The sequence below is a fragment of the Amphiura filiformis genome, chromosome 19 (genome assembly GCF_039555335.1).
Source record: "Amphiura filiformis chromosome 19, Afil_fr2py, whole genome shotgun sequence".
NCBI lineage: Eukaryota > Metazoa > Echinodermata > Ophiuroidea > Amphilepidida > Amphiuridae > Amphiura > Amphiura filiformis.
The window spans coordinates 33,970,121-33,989,830 of NC_092646.1; the positions used below are offsets into that span (position 1 = coordinate 33,970,121).

At 36.6% G+C, this 19,710-nt stretch overlaps 2 protein-coding genes across 2 annotated transcripts in view; both read right to left on the reverse strand.

Moving 5' to 3' along the window:
- Positions 1-1,711: 1,711 nt before the first annotated feature.
- On the reverse strand, positions 1,712-2,800 carry LOC140140520 (orexin receptor type 2-like). The gene has a single exon (XM_072162278.1). It carries the CDS (start codon positions 2,798-2,800, stop codon positions 1,712-1,714), a length of 1,089 nt encoding a protein of 362 aa, XP_072018379.1.
- Positions 2,801-15,956: 13,156 nt separating this feature from the next.
- The window catches only part of LOC140140521 (NACHT and WD repeat domain-containing protein 2-like), a 74,900-nt gene continuing 71,146 nt past the window's right edge, over positions 15,957-19,710 (reverse strand). The window contains 3 exon segments of the mRNA XM_072162279.1: positions 15,957-16,903; positions 17,621-17,837; positions 18,675-18,807. Coding sequence (XP_072018380.1) covers positions 16,226-16,903; positions 17,621-17,837; positions 18,675-18,807 — 1,028 coding nt within the window. The 3' untranslated portion in view covers positions 15,957-16,225.

A 19,710-nucleotide genomic window follows, 5' to 3' on the forward strand; every position in this document is an offset into this window, starting at 1 on the left:
TGTTTTTGTGTGTGTGTTTTTGTACTTCTTCAGGTTTCTTTATATTTTCGTTCCATTCATTATTTTTCTTTTCGTTTTCGATTGTGTAAAAATATGTCTACATTTTTGGAGCAAATATCGTATTTTTAAGATCTTTGTTTACAGTAAGTTGTGGATATCAGGCGCGAACGCAGGATTTGTTTTTAATGACGGGGTGTGGGGGGGGGCAAAAGTAGCGTCATCCCGGTTACCATAAACTCTGCTATTATCTAGCTAGAGGGCGCAGTAAATGTTAATGTTATAAAAATATTCGGACTATAGAGCCTTTTTACTGATTCGGACTAAAGAACACGGTATCCGTTTCGGACTATAGAACCCTTTTGCAATTTCGGACTATAGAATCGGAATATAGAACCTATTTTCATATTCGGACTAGAGAACCTCTTTTAAAATTCGGACTAGCGAATGATATGAACACATGTTCGGACTAGCGAACCTTCGGACTAAAGAACCTTCGGATTATAGAAGCGTCGGATTATAGAGCAGTCCCCGAAATCGAACTGACGTCAATAAAACGTCAAACATCGCACAAAAAGACTTGATTAGAATTTACCGTCACTCATCGTGAGTTGCCGTTAGTTGTCGCTGAGAATCCGTCAGCGACCGCAGACAACCGAAATTATTCGTCGGGAAATTTTCAACATGTTGAAAATTTTGTGACGACAAAAAAATAGTTGTGATTCCGTTCAAATTTCGTTGGAGACCGCAACCCTCATTTCTTTGACGTTTCCATACCGTGGGAAGCCGTCTCTAGTCGTTTTGAGGTCGTCACAATTTCGTTGGTAGTCGTTGTCAACGACCATAAAAAAGACTTGATTAATTTTACAATCCTACAAATGCATTATATCTATCTCATGAATCGCACAAAAAGTTTAAAATCGTTGACCATCGTTTAAAAATCGTAACCCATCGCAGACCACCGTTTCAATGCCGCAGGTACTCGCAAACGATACTCGCAAACAATATCCGTCACTCTCCGGACAAAATTCGCAAGTCACTGTCGCACCAAGATCGTTACAATTTCGTTGCTTGCCGCAACGTGTCGTCAGGGTTCGAGATGTGACGTCGCCTGCCGTTGGTTATTCGTCAATGGACGTTGACAACGACTACCAACGAAATTGTGACGACCTCAAAACGACTAGAGACGGCTTCCCACGGTATGGAAACGTCAAAGAAATGAGGGTTGTGGTCTCCAACGAAATTTGAACGGAATCACAACTACTTTTTTGTCGTCACAAAATTTTCAACATGTTGAAAATTTCCCGACGAATAATTGCGGCCGTCTGCGGTCGCTGACGGATTCGTCAGCGACAACTAACGGCAACCCACGATGAGTGGCGGTAAATTCAAAATTGCAATTCGCAGCTTAACGTCGCTTGCCGTTCACCCCTATTCGTCACTGTGTGACCGGGCCTTTAGGGCCCATACCTATTTATTAGAGCGCTGCCTTCCAAGACAAAGCTGCAGCTTATTGGAGCCACAATACTTTATAATTATGTTCCCATTGAATGAGGGATTCCTCAACCAAGCTGTGGAAAGCTGTACACTGGTATGGGCTCTTTAGTGAAATGTCAATCCATTGTTCTTCTCCAAGTTTATGATTCAGGGCTTAACCCCATCCAGTTAACATTTATATGAAGTGGGATAATAGGTAAGTTCAAAAACTTGGGATTTACACCGTACTATTTTTTAGTGAAACAGAATTTGTTTCTTTCACTAACTGAGATTCCTTCTTCAGATTCAGTGCTTCAAGAAATGCATCACGGTATGACTTACTGAAAATCACATACACGTAAGGATTAATCACTGAGTTTAAAGGTACTAAAAATATTGTTAATATGAAATCAAAGAAACCTTGGTCAGGCAAAATTCTTTGGCTTCCAAGCTGATTTAAGTGATCTGAGATTGCTGACAGTCGTCTAGGGGTCTGACAGACAAAGAAAACAATACCAAATATGATCAGAAGTCGAGCAACTTGATTACGAATTTCTGTAACTTCACTCTTTCGTTGCTCACCTAAGGAGGTTACTACAGATCGGTTGCTTAATGCTCGAATGATAGCAGCATACATGACAAAGTTCACGATTAGAAGAATCAAATAACTAGCTGCAACATAAACAATACAGTAAATTCTGAGAGAAACAGAGTTGCTTATTACATCACAATTCCAGCGTTTATCTGGTAGCCCTTCATATTGTTCCTCATTCGGCCAGATTATACACTCAAAGTGAATTTTACCAGCGTGTGGGATCATGGCTGCTGTTAGGGAAAGAGCGACGACCCAACTGACTAGGATAACCTGTCTTGTACGAGATTTACTAGAGAGGGTCCACTGGGAGAGGGGTAGACATATTGCATAGAAGCGCTCTAAAGTAACAAGTGTTATTAAGATGAGAGACACATAGTATGGGAACACACCCAAGAAAATTAATAGTATGCAACCGTGAGAGGTAGCAACCGGCGCTCCTCTTTTCACGGTGTCAGTAAACACTGTGTAGACAAATGAAGATACAAAATAGAAGATGAATATCAGATCTGCAATTGAAATGCTGCAAAGATATGTATTGGTAACAGTTCGCATACGTTGGATCCGATAAACAGTCAGGAAGAATAATCCATGGCCTAACAGTCCTGCAAATAATACAATCAATAGTATGATAGATAAGGATATCTTCATCATAGGAGAATATACAAATAGTAAAGCGGTTGCATCATCTGTAATATTAATAGTGTTTTCTGCAGTACAGTCAACATCCTCCATGCTTGATGTATTTACTCGTACCGTGAATCAGACTGTGTCACCAATGCCTCGATCTGGCCATATGCCATAACCAAACCCAAGCCTCTCGTGGAACATGCAATAAGTCAACAGCAGAAGTGTCGTGGACACATACTCCACATGCCAGATGACGAACCTGTTATATTGTATGATCTTTATACACAACAACATGGGAAAACGGGGACCAGGTCGGTAGCGTAATCATTTCTTACACATATGCAGTGCTTGCTTGAGGATAGTGAATGCATGTTCCAACCAGACCCAGGATCGCAAAAGTTTGAAGAAACTTGTAGTTGCCTGCTCCACATCCGACTGATGATGATGATGATGCTCTTGCTTTTTAGATAATAAATGAAAGCATAAGGAGTATAAGTGACTATACTTTAGTCTTGTAGAAGGCAGTAGCAGTCTGTATGAATTTACTTTGAAAATCTTGTAAATAGATGACTATTTCTGCAGAAGATCCTGCCTTCAAGTAAATGCTAGGAAACTACTACTTTCTCAGTTGGTATATGTAGAAGTGTGTGTAGTATTTTTCATTAATGAATAAAAAGTGGTTCTTAGCCGATTTTACACTCCAATCTGCAGTTTCAAATTGACTTACTACTATGCAGCATACAAATGCATCAGCAAAATCAGTTGTATTGCACTGTTGCACTGAACTGAAGACCATGCATCTGTTGTAAAATATTACTGTATAGTAGAGAAGAGACACACATGAACATGACTTACTGCGCGCGCCAACAGTGTACTGGCATTACATGTTCAATTGAAATAATCAGTGTCATGCTTGCAGCTAGAAGCAACTTGTCTAAATACAAACATTCGAGCATAACATTATATTACAACACAATCATGGTACTACAAAATTATGTTACCATGCAAGCAAAATGAATAGACTATGGGAGTATATTGAATAAAAACTGAATCACGTGCAGGTTTGTTTCGTACTTATTATATTAGTTCTGGGTGGGCACATGAATGAATAAGTAAATAGAGCAAAATGTTCTATTTTAAGTGATATTATAAACTGATTAGGCCTATACCAAATTACGATAAATTCAATATCATATATCGGAGAGTTGGGAAATGGTTAATACAGAACATAGGACATTGATTGTATTGAGTTTTAAAAACAAATATAATACTGGAACTTTAATTTTTGCTACATTGCGTTGCTATGTGACCAGTTAGTTACCTGATAGAGTCTGGTGGTTCAACGCAAAGTAGCAAAGTTGCACAAAGTAAGTTCCAGTATTAGATTTAATTCCAAAACTGTTTTAAAAACTACTGGATAAGGACATTCAATCAGAATTAAGTATCATAAATCTCATCCTATTTGCATAGTGTCTAGTTAGTGAGCCCCTCGATTGATGATGATACCTGTACAAAAATAAATGTTGCTCCAAATAAATTTGCAATGGATTATACATTGCTTTAGTTTTTTCCTTCTAATGATGTGATCAATTGCAAACAAGCTCATTAATATTCATAAATATGTAAATAAAATGACACAAAACCATACAGCACAGTAGGCTACCATATCCAATCCCCAATCGGTTATTGCGTAGGAGCTGCACAGTGGATTAATAAACAAAGAAAATAAGAAATAAACAAGCAACCACTTGTATGATAACATAAGCCCCACATATCGTTATGAACACGGCAGAGTGCCGAATAAGCTAAATTGCTGTTCTGAGCAAACGGCGTTTAAAAATATTGGTACCATTCCATTGGTCCTTCTAAAAATTTAGAACTGTCGTGAACACTCATTTGAAATGTATATTATAGAAGTTAATGTACACGACTTATTGGCAATACTTGCATATTACTGTATAGTAGAGAAGAGACACACATGAACATGACTTACTGCGCTATTGCGCCAACTGTGTGTGGCAGTGTTGTGCTGATTGAATTTGAGATAACGATGAGCACTGCTTGTCAGTCCATTGTTACAAATATCAAATGCACTTGATGTTATCATGGTTATGTGACAAAAGCAACTGTCCCTACGCCCTACTGTTCCTTTTTAGATCAAAAAGCAATTGTTTTATCCAATGAAACACATAGCTGAATTATAATCCTTTAGTTGTAACTGGCAATAAGAGTCCAATTCTAATATTTAGCAATTTGAGGAAAATGTGCAGTTTTGCATGTTTTTTTAAAACAATTTTGGAGTCATAAAAGAGGGCTAAGAGTTTGCTCATAATTGTATATTAATTGGTTATGAAACAGAGAATGTATTTTCAAAACAATTAGAATACATTGTTTTTGTATAAGTTTTTGAGCTTGATTGTCATAACATAAAAACCACAGTTTTTTGCCCTGTATTTCCACAAATTTGCCCAATATTGAAATTGGACTGTAACTACCAGTTAGAGTTAAATAAAAAGAATTGGGATTTTGCTATATGTCTCAATGGCAGAATAGGATAATATTTTTCTGGAAACTGGAGTAGGTGTTCGCACCGACTTTAATGGGAAGCATGATAACCTTCACATTGCGCTGTATCATTTACAAACGCACGGACTATCTATACAAATTTAATAACTTGACTTTATGAACAATGGGCTGTTCCAGAAATTTTCCACACACCCCCTCAAAAATGACAAAGTAAAATTTAACAACAAATAAAATTAATGTGGGATTTCCCATGGGCGATTTTGCAAAATTATACACAGTTTTTTCCGAGCCACCCGTAACATAAGTTTGATATCCCAGCCAAAAACTTCGGGTGTGCATTTGTAAATTGGGATTTATATGCATTTACACCAAAAAGCTATTCGAATTCCCAATTTTGTACATTCTGATGTGCATCTGCATGGGAAATGGGATGTTCTTTCGACATCTCATGATAGGAATTCCCAAGCAATATTGATGGGGAAAGGTGTAAGTAATCCCAATGCCAGCTTTGGGGGTGTATGGAAAATGTCTGGAACAGCCCAATGAAGGTGTTGGCATGCAGTAATATCTTAAAATTAAAAGCAGACATGTGTAACTAATGATATAAAAGCTTTTTGTGCTCTATGCACAGACACTATAATTTGTCCCTTGCCGTATTAAAAAAGCGAGCTAATGAAATAAAACCTCTATGCTTTATGCAATGACACTATAATTTCCCTTTTATTTTGCTGCATTTAAAATCAACTCTTCGCATGAGATCCGAGATCTCATGCGAAGTGAAAAGTGAAGGACATGAAAAAGTGAAGGACATGAACAAATTAGCGCTTTCTTTTGTCAAAATATGTAATATAAATACCAGTAGCAGTAATAATTATACAAGAAGAGCTTTTTCTTTTGTGTATTTTATTCGTTATCTTGGTGGTATATTTGGGAACAGCCTGTTTGTCTGAAGGGTCATTAATTCAGAACGTGTTAGAGATAGGGTTTATGGCATTTTATTTAGATTATGAATAGGGCTATGGCTAGGCATTATAGTGGTAGTGTTAGTGACAAGTTTAAGATCATAAAGATCTACCAAAAAGTAATGCAAAATTTGGAATATGCAGTCGAAGCAGAATTCACCTTTTCGGTAAATCCCATAAACCTTTGCGAGTACACCTGAGAATTCGTCATTTGACGTCACGCCGACTTGCAATATGCAGTAACGATGTTCGATAAACGATGTGCGCATCGGCGCAGATCGGCGTGACGTCAAACGACGAGGTCTTAGGTGTACTCGCAAAGGCTTATGGGATTTACCGAAAAGGTGAATTCATGTCTACACATTATGACATCTCATTTGTTGCAATGGTTCCAATATTGATGTCACACCGTACATTTTGATGAAAGTAACCCATGTAGGTAATTGTGGTGCTTGTTTGTAATTGTTGCATTATTGCATTTTGTTAAGGAATCGGATATTAACGTTTACACAGTATTATTGTGGGAGCTGAAAGTACACCAGGCATATCAAATTGCATTTTGAATACGAGTAATGTCCTTCTGATATCAAATAATTTTGATTGTTGGAAATTTGCGATAATACAAATTTTATGACAAATTATTGGATATTTTTGAAAAGTAAACTTTATAAATCTAATGATATTTACTTAAACTTAAGTTTATGTAGCTGAGAGGAAAAGCAAACGATAAATAGAAAAATTTTGACATTTCATATTGAAAATAAACATTTTCCCCAAAAGACCACATTTGTTTGTGTGTGATATATGAAAGGTCAAAATTTTCAATTGATCATCGGCTCCCCCAGCTACATACACATTTAAGTACATGTCATTAGATTGATAAGACTTACTTCGAGGACTGTTAAATATCAAAAATATCAATTTTTAAGCATTTGCCATAAAACGTGTATTATATCGTGAATTTCTAAAAAAAAATTGATATAAGAAGGGATCCCATATCTTTACCAATTTAATGACTGGACACCTTAATAACAATAGTGTGATAACAATATACGGTATAAAAACTATATAACTACTGTTAAGGGCTGGGGTATGAGCGACCTTGAAGTACAGGTATCTGGAGAAGGGAAGCCACGAGTTACCTCAAATCACAGCGACAGGTAGTGACTGGGCCGCCGAGTGCTAATATATATTTATTTTGGAAGGTTCGTGTTTCTTTTTTAAATTTTGGGGCGTTTTTCCAAAATTTCATATTTTAGCGATATTTCAAAAAAGCGACATGCTAAAGACAAATCTTTTTGCACATACTTTGTTATTGCTAATACAACTCTTTTCTGCATACCTACGTTACAATTCGTTGTGGTGATTTAGTAATATTATAAATTTTGTGACTGCATGTTGGCGTTTTCGATGCGATTTTAGGCTTACCGTGATTTAACGTTGATATCTGGTCTTGCTCCTTTTATAATTTTACTTTGATCGTCGGCTTTTGCAGGCAACAGAATGCAGATTGGCTCACGATAGATGTCGTATTCCTCTATGTGGATCTATTGATGATAAAATTACTTTGAATTCCTTGTAACAAGATGATAACTTACCTCTGTTTATAGGGTTCTTCGCTGTGTCTGGAAAAGCCGTAACCTTTAGCGCCGTATCAATATCTCGAAAAAGGGTACGACTAGCGAGAACGTGTTCATATTTCCCGCATGAAAGCTTGCGTCAGCGCCTAAACTATACTATTATGGATACGTTGGTTGCCCATTATCAAACATGTGCTGTGATTGGTGCTGCTATTTGTAATTGCCAGAACCGATTAGCAAGCCGCCAATGACCGACCTTGTTACAGACTCTTAATCTGTTATCATGGTTATAAAGCATACAGATAAAAGACTTATTGATTTAGCAGCTGGTCAATTGATAATCCGTCAGGGCACACATCAGTTTGACTATGTAGTGAAATACCCATTATTGATTAGGCGCGGATATTAAATGCACAGCTCCTTTGCGTGTATAGCAGAAAATAATAAATAATAGAATGTTGGAATTTAGTAACTAAAATACTAACTGCATTCTGCATTATGTATTTATTTATTTATTTTTGGGTCCTATGTCTATTTATTTATTTGTTTATTTACTGACATTTGAATAACATCGTACATTAGATAAATATCAGTATTGATTTATTCTATTCAGCAATATCAAGGACTACTATCAAACTTCTCACAGTAAATGGCTAGTTGGCGTAGTGGTAATGCATTGAGTTTCAGAACCGCGAGGTCCCGGGTTCGATTCCCCGCTCTGGCTAATTTTTTTCAAGGCTGGAAAAATATCAATTTCTGAACTGCTAACTTATTTGGCGCGCGATCTGAGCTATTCCTTTTCTGATGGCTGTGTCTCTTGCAGGCACACTCCCTCTGGAATCCAAACCGGGTTCCTGCCCATTACCCCTCCCTTAAGCAGTCATTGAAATTTGAAAGAGAGTGTATAATAAAAGCTTCTGTACACATATAGGATTGACATTTTATTGTTGTACATCCTATCAAAAACAATAAAACAGTGTACATGCTATAACTTATGCACACATAAACTTTAACAGTCAATTCATATAAAAAACTTAATTCCAGAAATTACTTTCTCTACGTTTGGATTCAGCTAAGGCTTAACACCTACCCACCCCAAGAAATATTCATATGTGGGTTTCAGATTACAATTTTCAGATCTCCATTTTTAAGATTGTTCAATGTTCCAAAAGGTCTCAACAAGACTTTGATTCAGTTATTCCTAAAACCTGGGATTCACGCTCTACTATTTTTTGGTGAAGCAGAATTGTTTTCTTTTGTGAACTGAGATTTTTTCTTAAGATTAAGTGCTTCAAGAAATGCATCGCGGTATAACTTACTGAAAATCACATACAAGTATGGATTAATCACAGAGTTTAAAAGTACTAAAGTATTTGGTAATATTAAATTTAAGAAATATTCGTCAGGCAAAAATCCTTTGGTTCCAAGCTGACTCAAGTGATCTGAGATTGATGATAGTCGTTTAGGTGTCTGACAGACAAAGAATACAATTCCAAATATGATCAGAAGTCGAGCGACTTGATTACGAACTTTCGTAACTTCACTTTTACGTTGCTCACCTGAGGAGCTGGCTACAAATCGGTTGCTTAATGCTCGAATAATAGCAGCATACATGACAAAGTTCACGATTAGAAGAAGCAAATAAATTGTTGCAACAACAACAATACTGTAAATTCTGAGAGAAACAGAGTTGCTAATTACGTCACAATTCCAACGTTTATCTGGGAGCCCTTCATATCGTTCCTCATTCGGCCAGATTATACACTCAAAACCAATTGCACCGTATTCTGGGATCATGGCTGCTGTTAGGAAACAAGCGACGACCCAACTAACTATGATAACTTGCCTTGTACGAGATTTACCAGAGAGGGTCCACTGGGAGAGGGGTAGACATATCGCATAGAAGCGCTCTAATGTAACAAGTGTTATCAAAATGACAGACACATAGTATGGGAATAAAGCGAAGGAATTTGACAGCATGCAACCGTGAGAGGTAGCAAATGGCACTCCTCTTTTCAAGGTATTTGTTAATAATGCATAGAAAAATATAGATGCAAAATAGAAGATAAATATCAGATCTGCAATTGAAACGCTGCAAAGATACGTATTGGTAACAGTTTGCATATGTTGGATTCGATAAACAGTCAGAAAGAATAATCCATGGCCTAACAGCCCTGCAAGTAATACAATCAACATTATGATAGATAGGGATATCTTCGTCACAGGAGAATATACCAATAGTGAAGCGGTGGCATCATCTGTAATATTAATAGTGTTTTCTGCAGTACAGTGAGCATCCTCCATGCTTCAAATATTTACTGTGAATCAGACTGTGTCACCAATTCCTCTGTTTATAACACCACACCTTTGTGACATGTAAGAAGTCAACAGCTTCAGTTTCTTTAGCAACTCGGCATGTCAGATGACGAACCTGTTAAATTGTATGCTCTTTGTACACGGCAGCGTATACCATTTCTTATACCTATATGCAATGCCTGCTTGGGGATAGTGATGTTCCAAGACTAAGAAGACCAAATCTCTGGCCCAGGATCAACAAAGTTGTAGTTGTCTTTTCCACAGCCGATTGATGATGATGAAGATGCTCTTGGTTTTTAGATAATTGATGAAAGTATAAAGAGTATAAATGACTATCATGTTCCATCAATAAGATGAAATATTTACTTGAGTCTTGTAGATGGCAGGAGCATTTTGCTTTGGCATCTTGTAAATAACATGACTATTTATCCTGAAGTTCCTGGCTTAAAGCAATTGCTAGGAAACCACTATACTCTCCCCGTCTGTCTATGTAGAAGTGGTAGTTTGTGTAGTATTTTTATTAATGAACCAAAAGCGTTCTTTAGCCGATTATACACTCCAATTTGTCGTTTCAAGTTGACTTAATACAACTATGCTGAATACAAATACATTAGCAAAATTGGTTGTATTGCACCGTTGCACTGAACTGAAGACCATGCATAATTTGTAAAATATTGCCGCAAAAGAGCCACGCATGAACATGACTTATTGCATCAACAGTGTGTGGCCAAGTTGTGGTAATTGAATTTGAGATGATAACATGAACACTGCATGTCAGTATTTCAAATATCAAATCCGCTTGATGTCATGTGACAAAAGCAACTGTCCCTGCACTTAATTGCCAAAATAAAAATACAACGTTACATTAATATTTTTCGATTAAAAAAACATTTGTTTTGTCAAATGAAACAGCTGAATTATAATCCTTTAGTTGTAACTGACAACAAAAGTTCAATTTGCAATTAGAGGGAAATATGTTGCAAAAACATAAAAAATCATAAAATTCAGACTTGGCGCAAGTCTAAGCATTCAACATCGTGAGTATAGGACTAAGCTCATAATTTATGTTTAAGGTAATTTTGATAATGGGTTATAAAAGAGATTAACAAATGTATTTAAAACAAAAATACAATACATAAACTGAAATTAGTCTTTGTATACGTTTTTGCGTTTGTTTGTCACAACATAAAAAGCACAGGTTTTAGCCTGTATTTCCACAAATTTGTCAAATTTTAACATATGACTTTAATTGCCAGTTAGAAAAAAAGGATTGGGATTTAGCCAACATGGCTTTATTGGTAGAACAGGATAATATTTTTCTGTAGTATTTTCACAAATTTGCCAAATATTAAAATCTGACTTTAATTGCCAGTTAGAATTAACTAAAAGAATTGGGATTTAGTTATGTTTCATTGGCAGAACAGGATAATATTTTTCTGGAAACTGGAGTAGGTTGTTAGCACTGACTTGAGTGGGAAGCATAATAACCTATACACAATATTGTTCTGTATCATTTACAAATTAACACAGACAATGTATACAAATTTAATAAATTGATTTTATGAACACTCTAGGTGTTGGCATGCAGTAATAACTTGAAATTGAAAGCACACAGGTGTAACTAATGATATAAAAGCTTTTTCTGAATGATATGCAATGACACTGTAATTTGTCACTTGCCGTATCAAAAAAGCGAGCTAATGAAATAAAAGCTTTGTACTAATATGCAATGACGCTGTAATTTTCCTTTTATTTTGCATCTAAAATCAAGTGAAGGACAAATTTACACCTTCTATTGTCAAAATATGTAATATAAATAGCAGTAGCAGTGAGTGAATGTTCTTAGTCTGAGTTTTGGAATTAAATCAAATACTGAAATTTACTTTTTGCAATTTGCATCTGGAACCACCAGACTTCATTCAGGCAACTGACCCGTTGGGCTGGTCACGTGATAGGATACTGGACACTCAATTAAAAACGAGGAAGTTGTTATTCTGGATCAGGAGGGACAATGACATAGGCGAGGCATAAAAGGGAGCGCATTGAGCAACCATCACTGAACAAGTAAGGCCCCCCAAAAAAGGTTTGTCTCAAAGCTCACAGAACGTTTTCATAATAAAAACATTTGTAAACAAATATTCTTTCATTTTAATTGTTTATTTGCTCCTTATGTCAGCATATACCTTCATTATTTCATTATTAACGACTTAATGGTGGTTAAGATCAGATTGTGTCACACGTAAGATGAAAGCACAATCTTTTTATTTGCACATTATTACACTTATTATAAAAAGCAAGCCACAATTCAAGGTGAGGACATTGATAGAAAATATATCTTTATGGCAATTTAGGCACATTTTTATATTGTTCTTTGCACATTATATGAATGTTAACCTTTTAGAACTTCTGAGCAATTTGAAACCTCATCTTCTGCATCCTACTGACTATTCATACATCATCTCTGATTGGCTCAATATATGATATATACTGCTTCATAACCAATCAAAAAAGTTCTTGCAGGTCAATAATTCAGCCCATAGGTTCAAATATTCTCTACATCAAATATACATCTCTACATGATTCTAGATACAATGTTCAAAATTTACATGATTTATTCAAATATCAACATATATTAACCTATTAATCTACATAATAATTCATTACAAATTATACAATACTGAATTATTTACAAGCAACTCAAATTCTTATAAATATGTACATTGTACAAGATACATTAACCACCAATATACTGAAAAGTCTTGTCGCAGTTGAACTGTGTGTAACATATTTCCACAGAGTATATCCCATGCATACAAGGGCGACTTGTTGGCACGCTTGCAGGGCATAAAGCACTGATGTCACTACCAAACTTAATGTGGATTCACACAGATCTTTTTGTTCTGATGGTTCTCAAAGTAGGGTTTAACATTGTGTATTTATCATTATTGGCAAGTATGTAACCGATTCAATAAAAATATATACATATTGCCTATTGCATTCTTTGTATAAAGTGTACACACACATTCACTTGGACGGATTGTTCACCATTATATAATCTACAGAATATAATACAAGTCATGTAAAATTTGATCAGACAAGACACTCGGCCTTACAGACCAGTCTTATGTGACTAAAAATAATATATTTTCTAGCTTATTTTATTTAAGAAGCATTTAGATCACCTGCTCGCCATTTACCTTGTTTTGGAGTCTTAAAAATTGTTGGATATATTGCTTCTCAAGACCACCTATTTTAACGATATTTTTATTGGCTCCTATCAGTATTAGGCATTTTGGGATGAGGAATGTAAAGGGTCATACAGAGGTCAAACAGCTTCTAAAACAAATGGTATACAGTGGCAATCAACTTAAAGTTCAAAAATATATATGACTTACAAAAAATGTGTGCAATTTTACTTTAGGACGGATATAGCACAGTAGTATATAGATGAGTTGACCTATGTCACATGTTTACATTCAGACCGCCCAAAGGTGGCACAATTGGAATGCTCTCTCATATACAGACAGACATTTTGGTGTTACTACCATACTCAAAGCAACAAGAGGATAATGTATTTTGATATACTTTCTGAAAGAACACTCAAGTTTGAAGCTGCTTTATACTTTCTGCTATTTTTCCCAGAGTATGATTTACAAAAGGGTCATGCTTATAGGGATGTTTGAACCACAGAATTAAAACCATGCAGAGAACCAGGACTCGACTGCCATCTTGATTGATACACCATAATGGCAAAAATTTGGGGGTATTAGTTTTTGCTTGAAATGCATCCGAAAATAATCTATGCTTCATGGTGCAACACACTGGCTCTGTCAAAGGATGTTATAGCGTTATGGCATGATTATCACACAGAATTGTTTTTGTTCTTTTCCCCGGCCATAACTGTATATAGCATGTGGCGGTATAGGGAGTCCTGGTTCTCTTGTTTTATTTCTATGGGTTGAACACTGTGATGAAAATAATCAAGATTAGCATTTTTAAGTTATTGATAAATCAAGTCAGACAAATTAATTCACACACATATAAATTGGGCTATTCCAGTTGAAATCCATACACCCCTATGGAAGACATGACCTTAATCTCCCACACAGGGGGTATGGATTTCAAATGGTTCCAATTTCCTGTGCAGGAGATTAATGCTGCGTCTTCAGAAGGGGGTGCATGGATTTCAACTGGAATAGCCCACAGGCCCAAAATATCATAAAAAAGTTACATGTTTTGTCACAAAATGAGGATATCACAATACAATGTTTTGTTTGCAGTGTTTTTCTCCCATGGGAACAATAATACTGTTTCTACAGCAAATTAATACTGGCAAAGGTTGATGATTATAAATCTCTGTACTCACAACACCCCCCCCCCCTCCCACACTCACATCCCACTGGCCCAAAATATCATAAAAAAAGTTACATGTTTTGTCACAAAGTAGATATCACAATACAAAGTTTTGTTTGCAGTGTCTTTGGTTTTCATCTAAGGCAACATCTTTGGTTATTTTCTTGGGTTTTTCTCCCGTGGAAACAATAATACTGTTTCTACAGCAAATTACTACTGGCAAAGGGTGATGATTATATATATACCTCTGTACTCACCCCCCCCACACACACACACATCCCACAGGCCCAAAATACCATGAAAAAAGTTTCATGTTTTATCACAAAATGAGGATATCACAATACAATGATTTGTTTGCAGTGTCTTTGGTTTTCATCTAAGGCAACATCTTTGGTTATTTTGTTGGGTTTTTCTCCTTTGGGAACAATAATACTGTTTCTACACCTAATTACTACTGACAAAGACACACACACCAGTATAAAAACCAGGTTTTGTAATTTGAAGCATATCATCCATCAGATGGATCTCAAGGTACTTTTAATGTTATGGAATGATATTTAATGTTGCTGCAACACAACAGCGATGAGACAGAATCATTATGAAATCCGATTTGAGATATCTAGTACTCCTTCTTCTATGATAAGCTGAAAGGTCAGTATATCGAGTCTGTCGTTTTTCCGATCAATTTTTCCCACTACCATGTTTAGTTTTTGTGCAGCTGATATTTTGCATTCAAGTAATTAGTTTTGATCTCAGCTTTGTTCTTGATATTTATCACTATGGAAAACACAAGGAACCACAGGAAATTGGTCGTATTCCATGTGTACAAAAGTTAACCAGACTTAACCCCCTGGACACTATAACTGGTCATCTAACAGCATTTCTGATTGGTTGATAACTTGAAATGCTCATTTCAATTGCCAAATATGACTAGGCTTCAGATCTCACGCCACCAAATCAGGGTCCCATAGAGATATGTGCTAAATTTGCCTTAAGAAAACATCATTTTTTCTTCACAGGAGCGACTCAGTTTTAAGCGACAGCTATGATGGTTAAAATCAGCCTTTGCCTGATCCCTCTGGCTGGGAAAAAAATATAGGTTGACCGTCATTATTTTTTACGACTGGCCCTCAAGTCTCACGATGTCTGGGAATTGCCTATTTTACAGGCAAAACCATGCCAGTGTTTCTGTAAAGAAAAGGCTGCTTAAAATCATTAAAAGTTATTTGATCTCTTCCATCTGTGGTACACTTGCAGGAATTAATATTACTAATCATGACCAATCCAAATTTGGCTAAAATTATGCAAATTTCTGCTCATTTTAATGCTTAAATTGAGCATGGGTTTTTCTAAGAAGTGAAAATAAGGGCGCACAACCATATAATTCTATTTGGTGGTGTGAAATCTGAAACTTGCATTTGCAGATGATCTTATTAATACCCTCGTTTGGTTCAAATTGGACTCAATATTCATTTTGACCAATCGGCAGGTAGCTCTCACCTCGCACTATGCCTGTTATGCTCATAGTGCACTCACACTGTTCAGTATTTCCGTTGATTACAGCCTCACTATATTGATTGCATCTATCATGCAGTTATTTTGGAAAATCTGCACCACACAGCCTGTATATTCCCAATACAGGTTGCCAGATGCCACCAATAGCAGGGGTTGCTGAACCTGTCGTAGACCTAAAACTATAGTAGCTACTAAAAGCACAACCTGGGCCTTGAGGAGATCATTACGCACACTAGCACCTCCAGTAATTCACAGAACTGTATGTACAGTGATAGTTTTTAACTCTTAACCAGGAATGTTTTCTTCTTAATATTCTCAAGCCGCAGAAACCTAACAGACCCTGTATCAAAGCCAACCATACATGTCTGGTTATCGCTTGAGAATGCGTATGACGTAGCAACGGATTCTTTAAGCACAAACTTTGCCATTGGATTATTCTTGATTAAATTTGTGCTCATAAACACTCCATCCGGCGTCATACAACTGATCTTGATTCTCTCCATTGCGTCTTGCAATGTTATCTGCCCCTGTATAGATGTTCCAACAGGAATCTTCAACGTATCGTATTCTCCCTGTATCGTCAACTTCCCCACGACTTCACCCGATTCGGGATTGAGGATCCGTGTCACCGTGTATGAAGTCTGTTTTGGTCTTTGAGCTCTACCAGTTCTTGGCCTTGTGTTGTTAACATTGACTTCCTTGAAATCTTCTTGCATGAATATCATCGGAAACTTTGTAAGAAATCCGACGCAATGAAACCGAGTAAGCTTATCCGCTAACGTGCATTTCAGGATGATCTCCTGGTTGTGTACATTCCAAATGTTGACGAGGACCGCTCCATCCATGTAGGTATCTCTCTTTCGTGTTATCAGTGTATCCAAGAGATTGGTCTCAGCTAGTTTCTTGGAGACTGTGACAAGCTGTGTGCCGTCATATCTCAATGCAGCATCCATCACCTACAATGTAAACAATGCATTGGATGTATCAATAGGGATACAAATCTTCTCAGAGGAGGTGGGGTGGGCAAGGAAGTTGAATTATGGGAAGGAAGAGTGGATTTACATCAATATTTGCCCTAATGTATCCCAGGTCATAATACGTAGGAACAACAATACATTTGTTGTCAGTCTTATAATTTTAAAATATAAGTTGAGTATACAATATATTCTGTAGTAAATTGACGGAGTATGATGGCGATTGTTAAGGCATTATACCATCTGACCAACTAGTATTCTCCTACGCCATCATTCTACTCCACTCACTCCACATAGTGAGTGAAATAAAACTTGAAAGATGAAAGCTATAGATGATGAATGCACATATGTGTCAGTAATATGTAGCTTGTCCAGCACTGTTTGTAACCACTTGGCGCTGGGTACTCAAAAAGTTCTACCTCACATTACTAAATCAATAATTGCCTGTTACTTTCTGTTCAGCTCCATACAGTTTTGAGTAATTGGAAAAATGTCATTGCTGCATCTCTCAGTACTGCATTGGCACTATTAATGAACCCTTGACAAATTGTCTAACCCTTGACAAATTATCTATATCTTCAAAAACGCACATGTATGGTACAAAGTCAATTGGGTGTTATTTTTTAGCTTATGTTTTAATCTTTACAGGTTTATCAAAGGTAAACAGATGCTCCCGGCTCCGTTATTCTTGCTACCTACCTTATAGTTTGCAGTATGATCAAACTCCAACGTCTCTTGTGCATATTCATAGAATGAGGGCTCCCTTTCTGGATTAGCCCGCCAATCTTTTAAACACGCCTCGGAGATGACTTCTGCTAGGACTACCACACCAAACCGATTTGATGTCATGAAGCATGCCATGAGGGCTTTGTTGAACATCAGGAAGAAGTATTGTGGATTGACATATGGCATCATCCTGTAAACAGAAAACAAACAGAAATAGTGTGGAAAAAATACAGAATGTCTCTAATCCTGGTGACCACATGTATGGCATTCCAAAAATATTTTGCCAATCATTCAGCATCATTTATATGTGACATGATCAAAGAGAATGAGTCACATATCGATAATTTTCAATTAGAGGTTTTTTACATCATCTTTTGCTGACAGTCTACGAATGCTACATTTTGAAGTAAATAACATTAAAGTCAGACATCTGGTTAGTCGAAGTAATTTATCAATGGCTGATAATAATGCAAAACAAATGAAATTCAACACTGTTTTTGCCAATATCTGAAAAACAATATTAGCGACATCCGACTAATTCCCATTGATGATCACATACAAGCTGTAACAAAGCGATTGGTACCCATCATTTTATTGATAATGGACGAGTCTGGTCTGACACATCAAACTGCAAGATAAGATCCAAATATGTTGTGGATTTGTTGTATAACAAGTCATAAAGACTATATTTTGGACATTTCAATGTTGCATTTGGAAGAGGAAGTCTTTTCAATAAACATAATTGATGAGTACTGATCATTTTGATACAGCCTGTATGAGCAGCGCCTGAGTTATTCAATTGAAATCCATGCTCCCCCTTTAAAGATTTAACTGATGTCTTCTGCAGAGCAAGTACCTGTTTCAAATAGAATACACAATTGGGTAATTTTCATTTGAAATACTGAATGGGTGCATGATTCCATTTGAAACCAACACCCCCTGTGTGGGAGATTAAGGTCATGTTTTCCATAGGGGGTGTATGGATTTCAACTGGAATAGCCCATTGCAGGCGAGTGAGATGTCTTACCTATGAGCAGATTGCACTGTGATTTTGTTACTCAATCTTGGACTATTTGTGTTCCACACATCAATGTCATTTTCATTACAGAATCCAGCTACAAATTCACCATCATCAGACATGCAAGCCACAGAATGCAACTCTGTGAAAGAAAAACATATAGATATGGATATATGAACACTACCAAATTCCTATTGGGGCCACCTGCACAAGTACATGTACATTGTCGCCAGAGGAGTGTCAGTGTAGTACCAGTGCAGTATCACAGCTAGTGAGTCGTATGTGGTAGCAGTAGCAGCATTAGTACTGTATAGGTACTCTGTGTGTACCAGCCCAGTACCTTGGTGAGGGTGTACCTGTATGTGCAAGTGGCACCAATAAGAGTCTGGTAGTGTAGTTGTCAATGGGAAGGCCATTTGGCTCCAGTGCAAGAGGTCCTTGGTTTTAATTCCTGGCAAATATCAAAAATCACTTTCTCCATTACTGCATTTGAATTGTTGGGCAAGTGCAGAGAATGACCAGATCCTCATAGCCAGTTCCAATCAGAGTAATAAGTATAAGACTTTTTGATATCTCAAATTAGATGAAAATGGGTAATGTGTGAAATATACAATGAGTTGTGCCTGAAATGATATTTCATTTGTGAACAGCCAATAAATATTACTATCAAGCACAAAATGCCCATGTGCATATTGTGAGTGACATGAATTTGCTTGAAATTGACATGCTCCAATATATTTTCTTATGTAAGCTTTTGAAAAATGTATCAATCTAATAAAAATACATGCTGCAAATATTATGGTTTGTGTTTCAAATCACTAAATTGTTTAAGCTGCTAAATAATATGCTTTACAGTATACCTAGTCTAACTAGGGCCTTTTTAATCTATAGATCACCCAGCATACACTAGAAGGAAAACCAAATAATTCCTAAAATCATCCCACCTACTTTTTTTTTCGGGCGGAACTTTTGCGTTCATCTTTCTTGAGCGATCAGAGTGTGATGTACCCTGTATAATTGTACGTCATGAAATAGGGGAAGTTAC

Excerpts from the sequence above, each read along its gene's own strand:
- LOC140140520 (XM_072162278.1), bottom strand. The coding sequence starts at position 2,800 with ATGGAGGATGTTGACTGTACTGCAGAAAACACTATTAATATTACAGAT.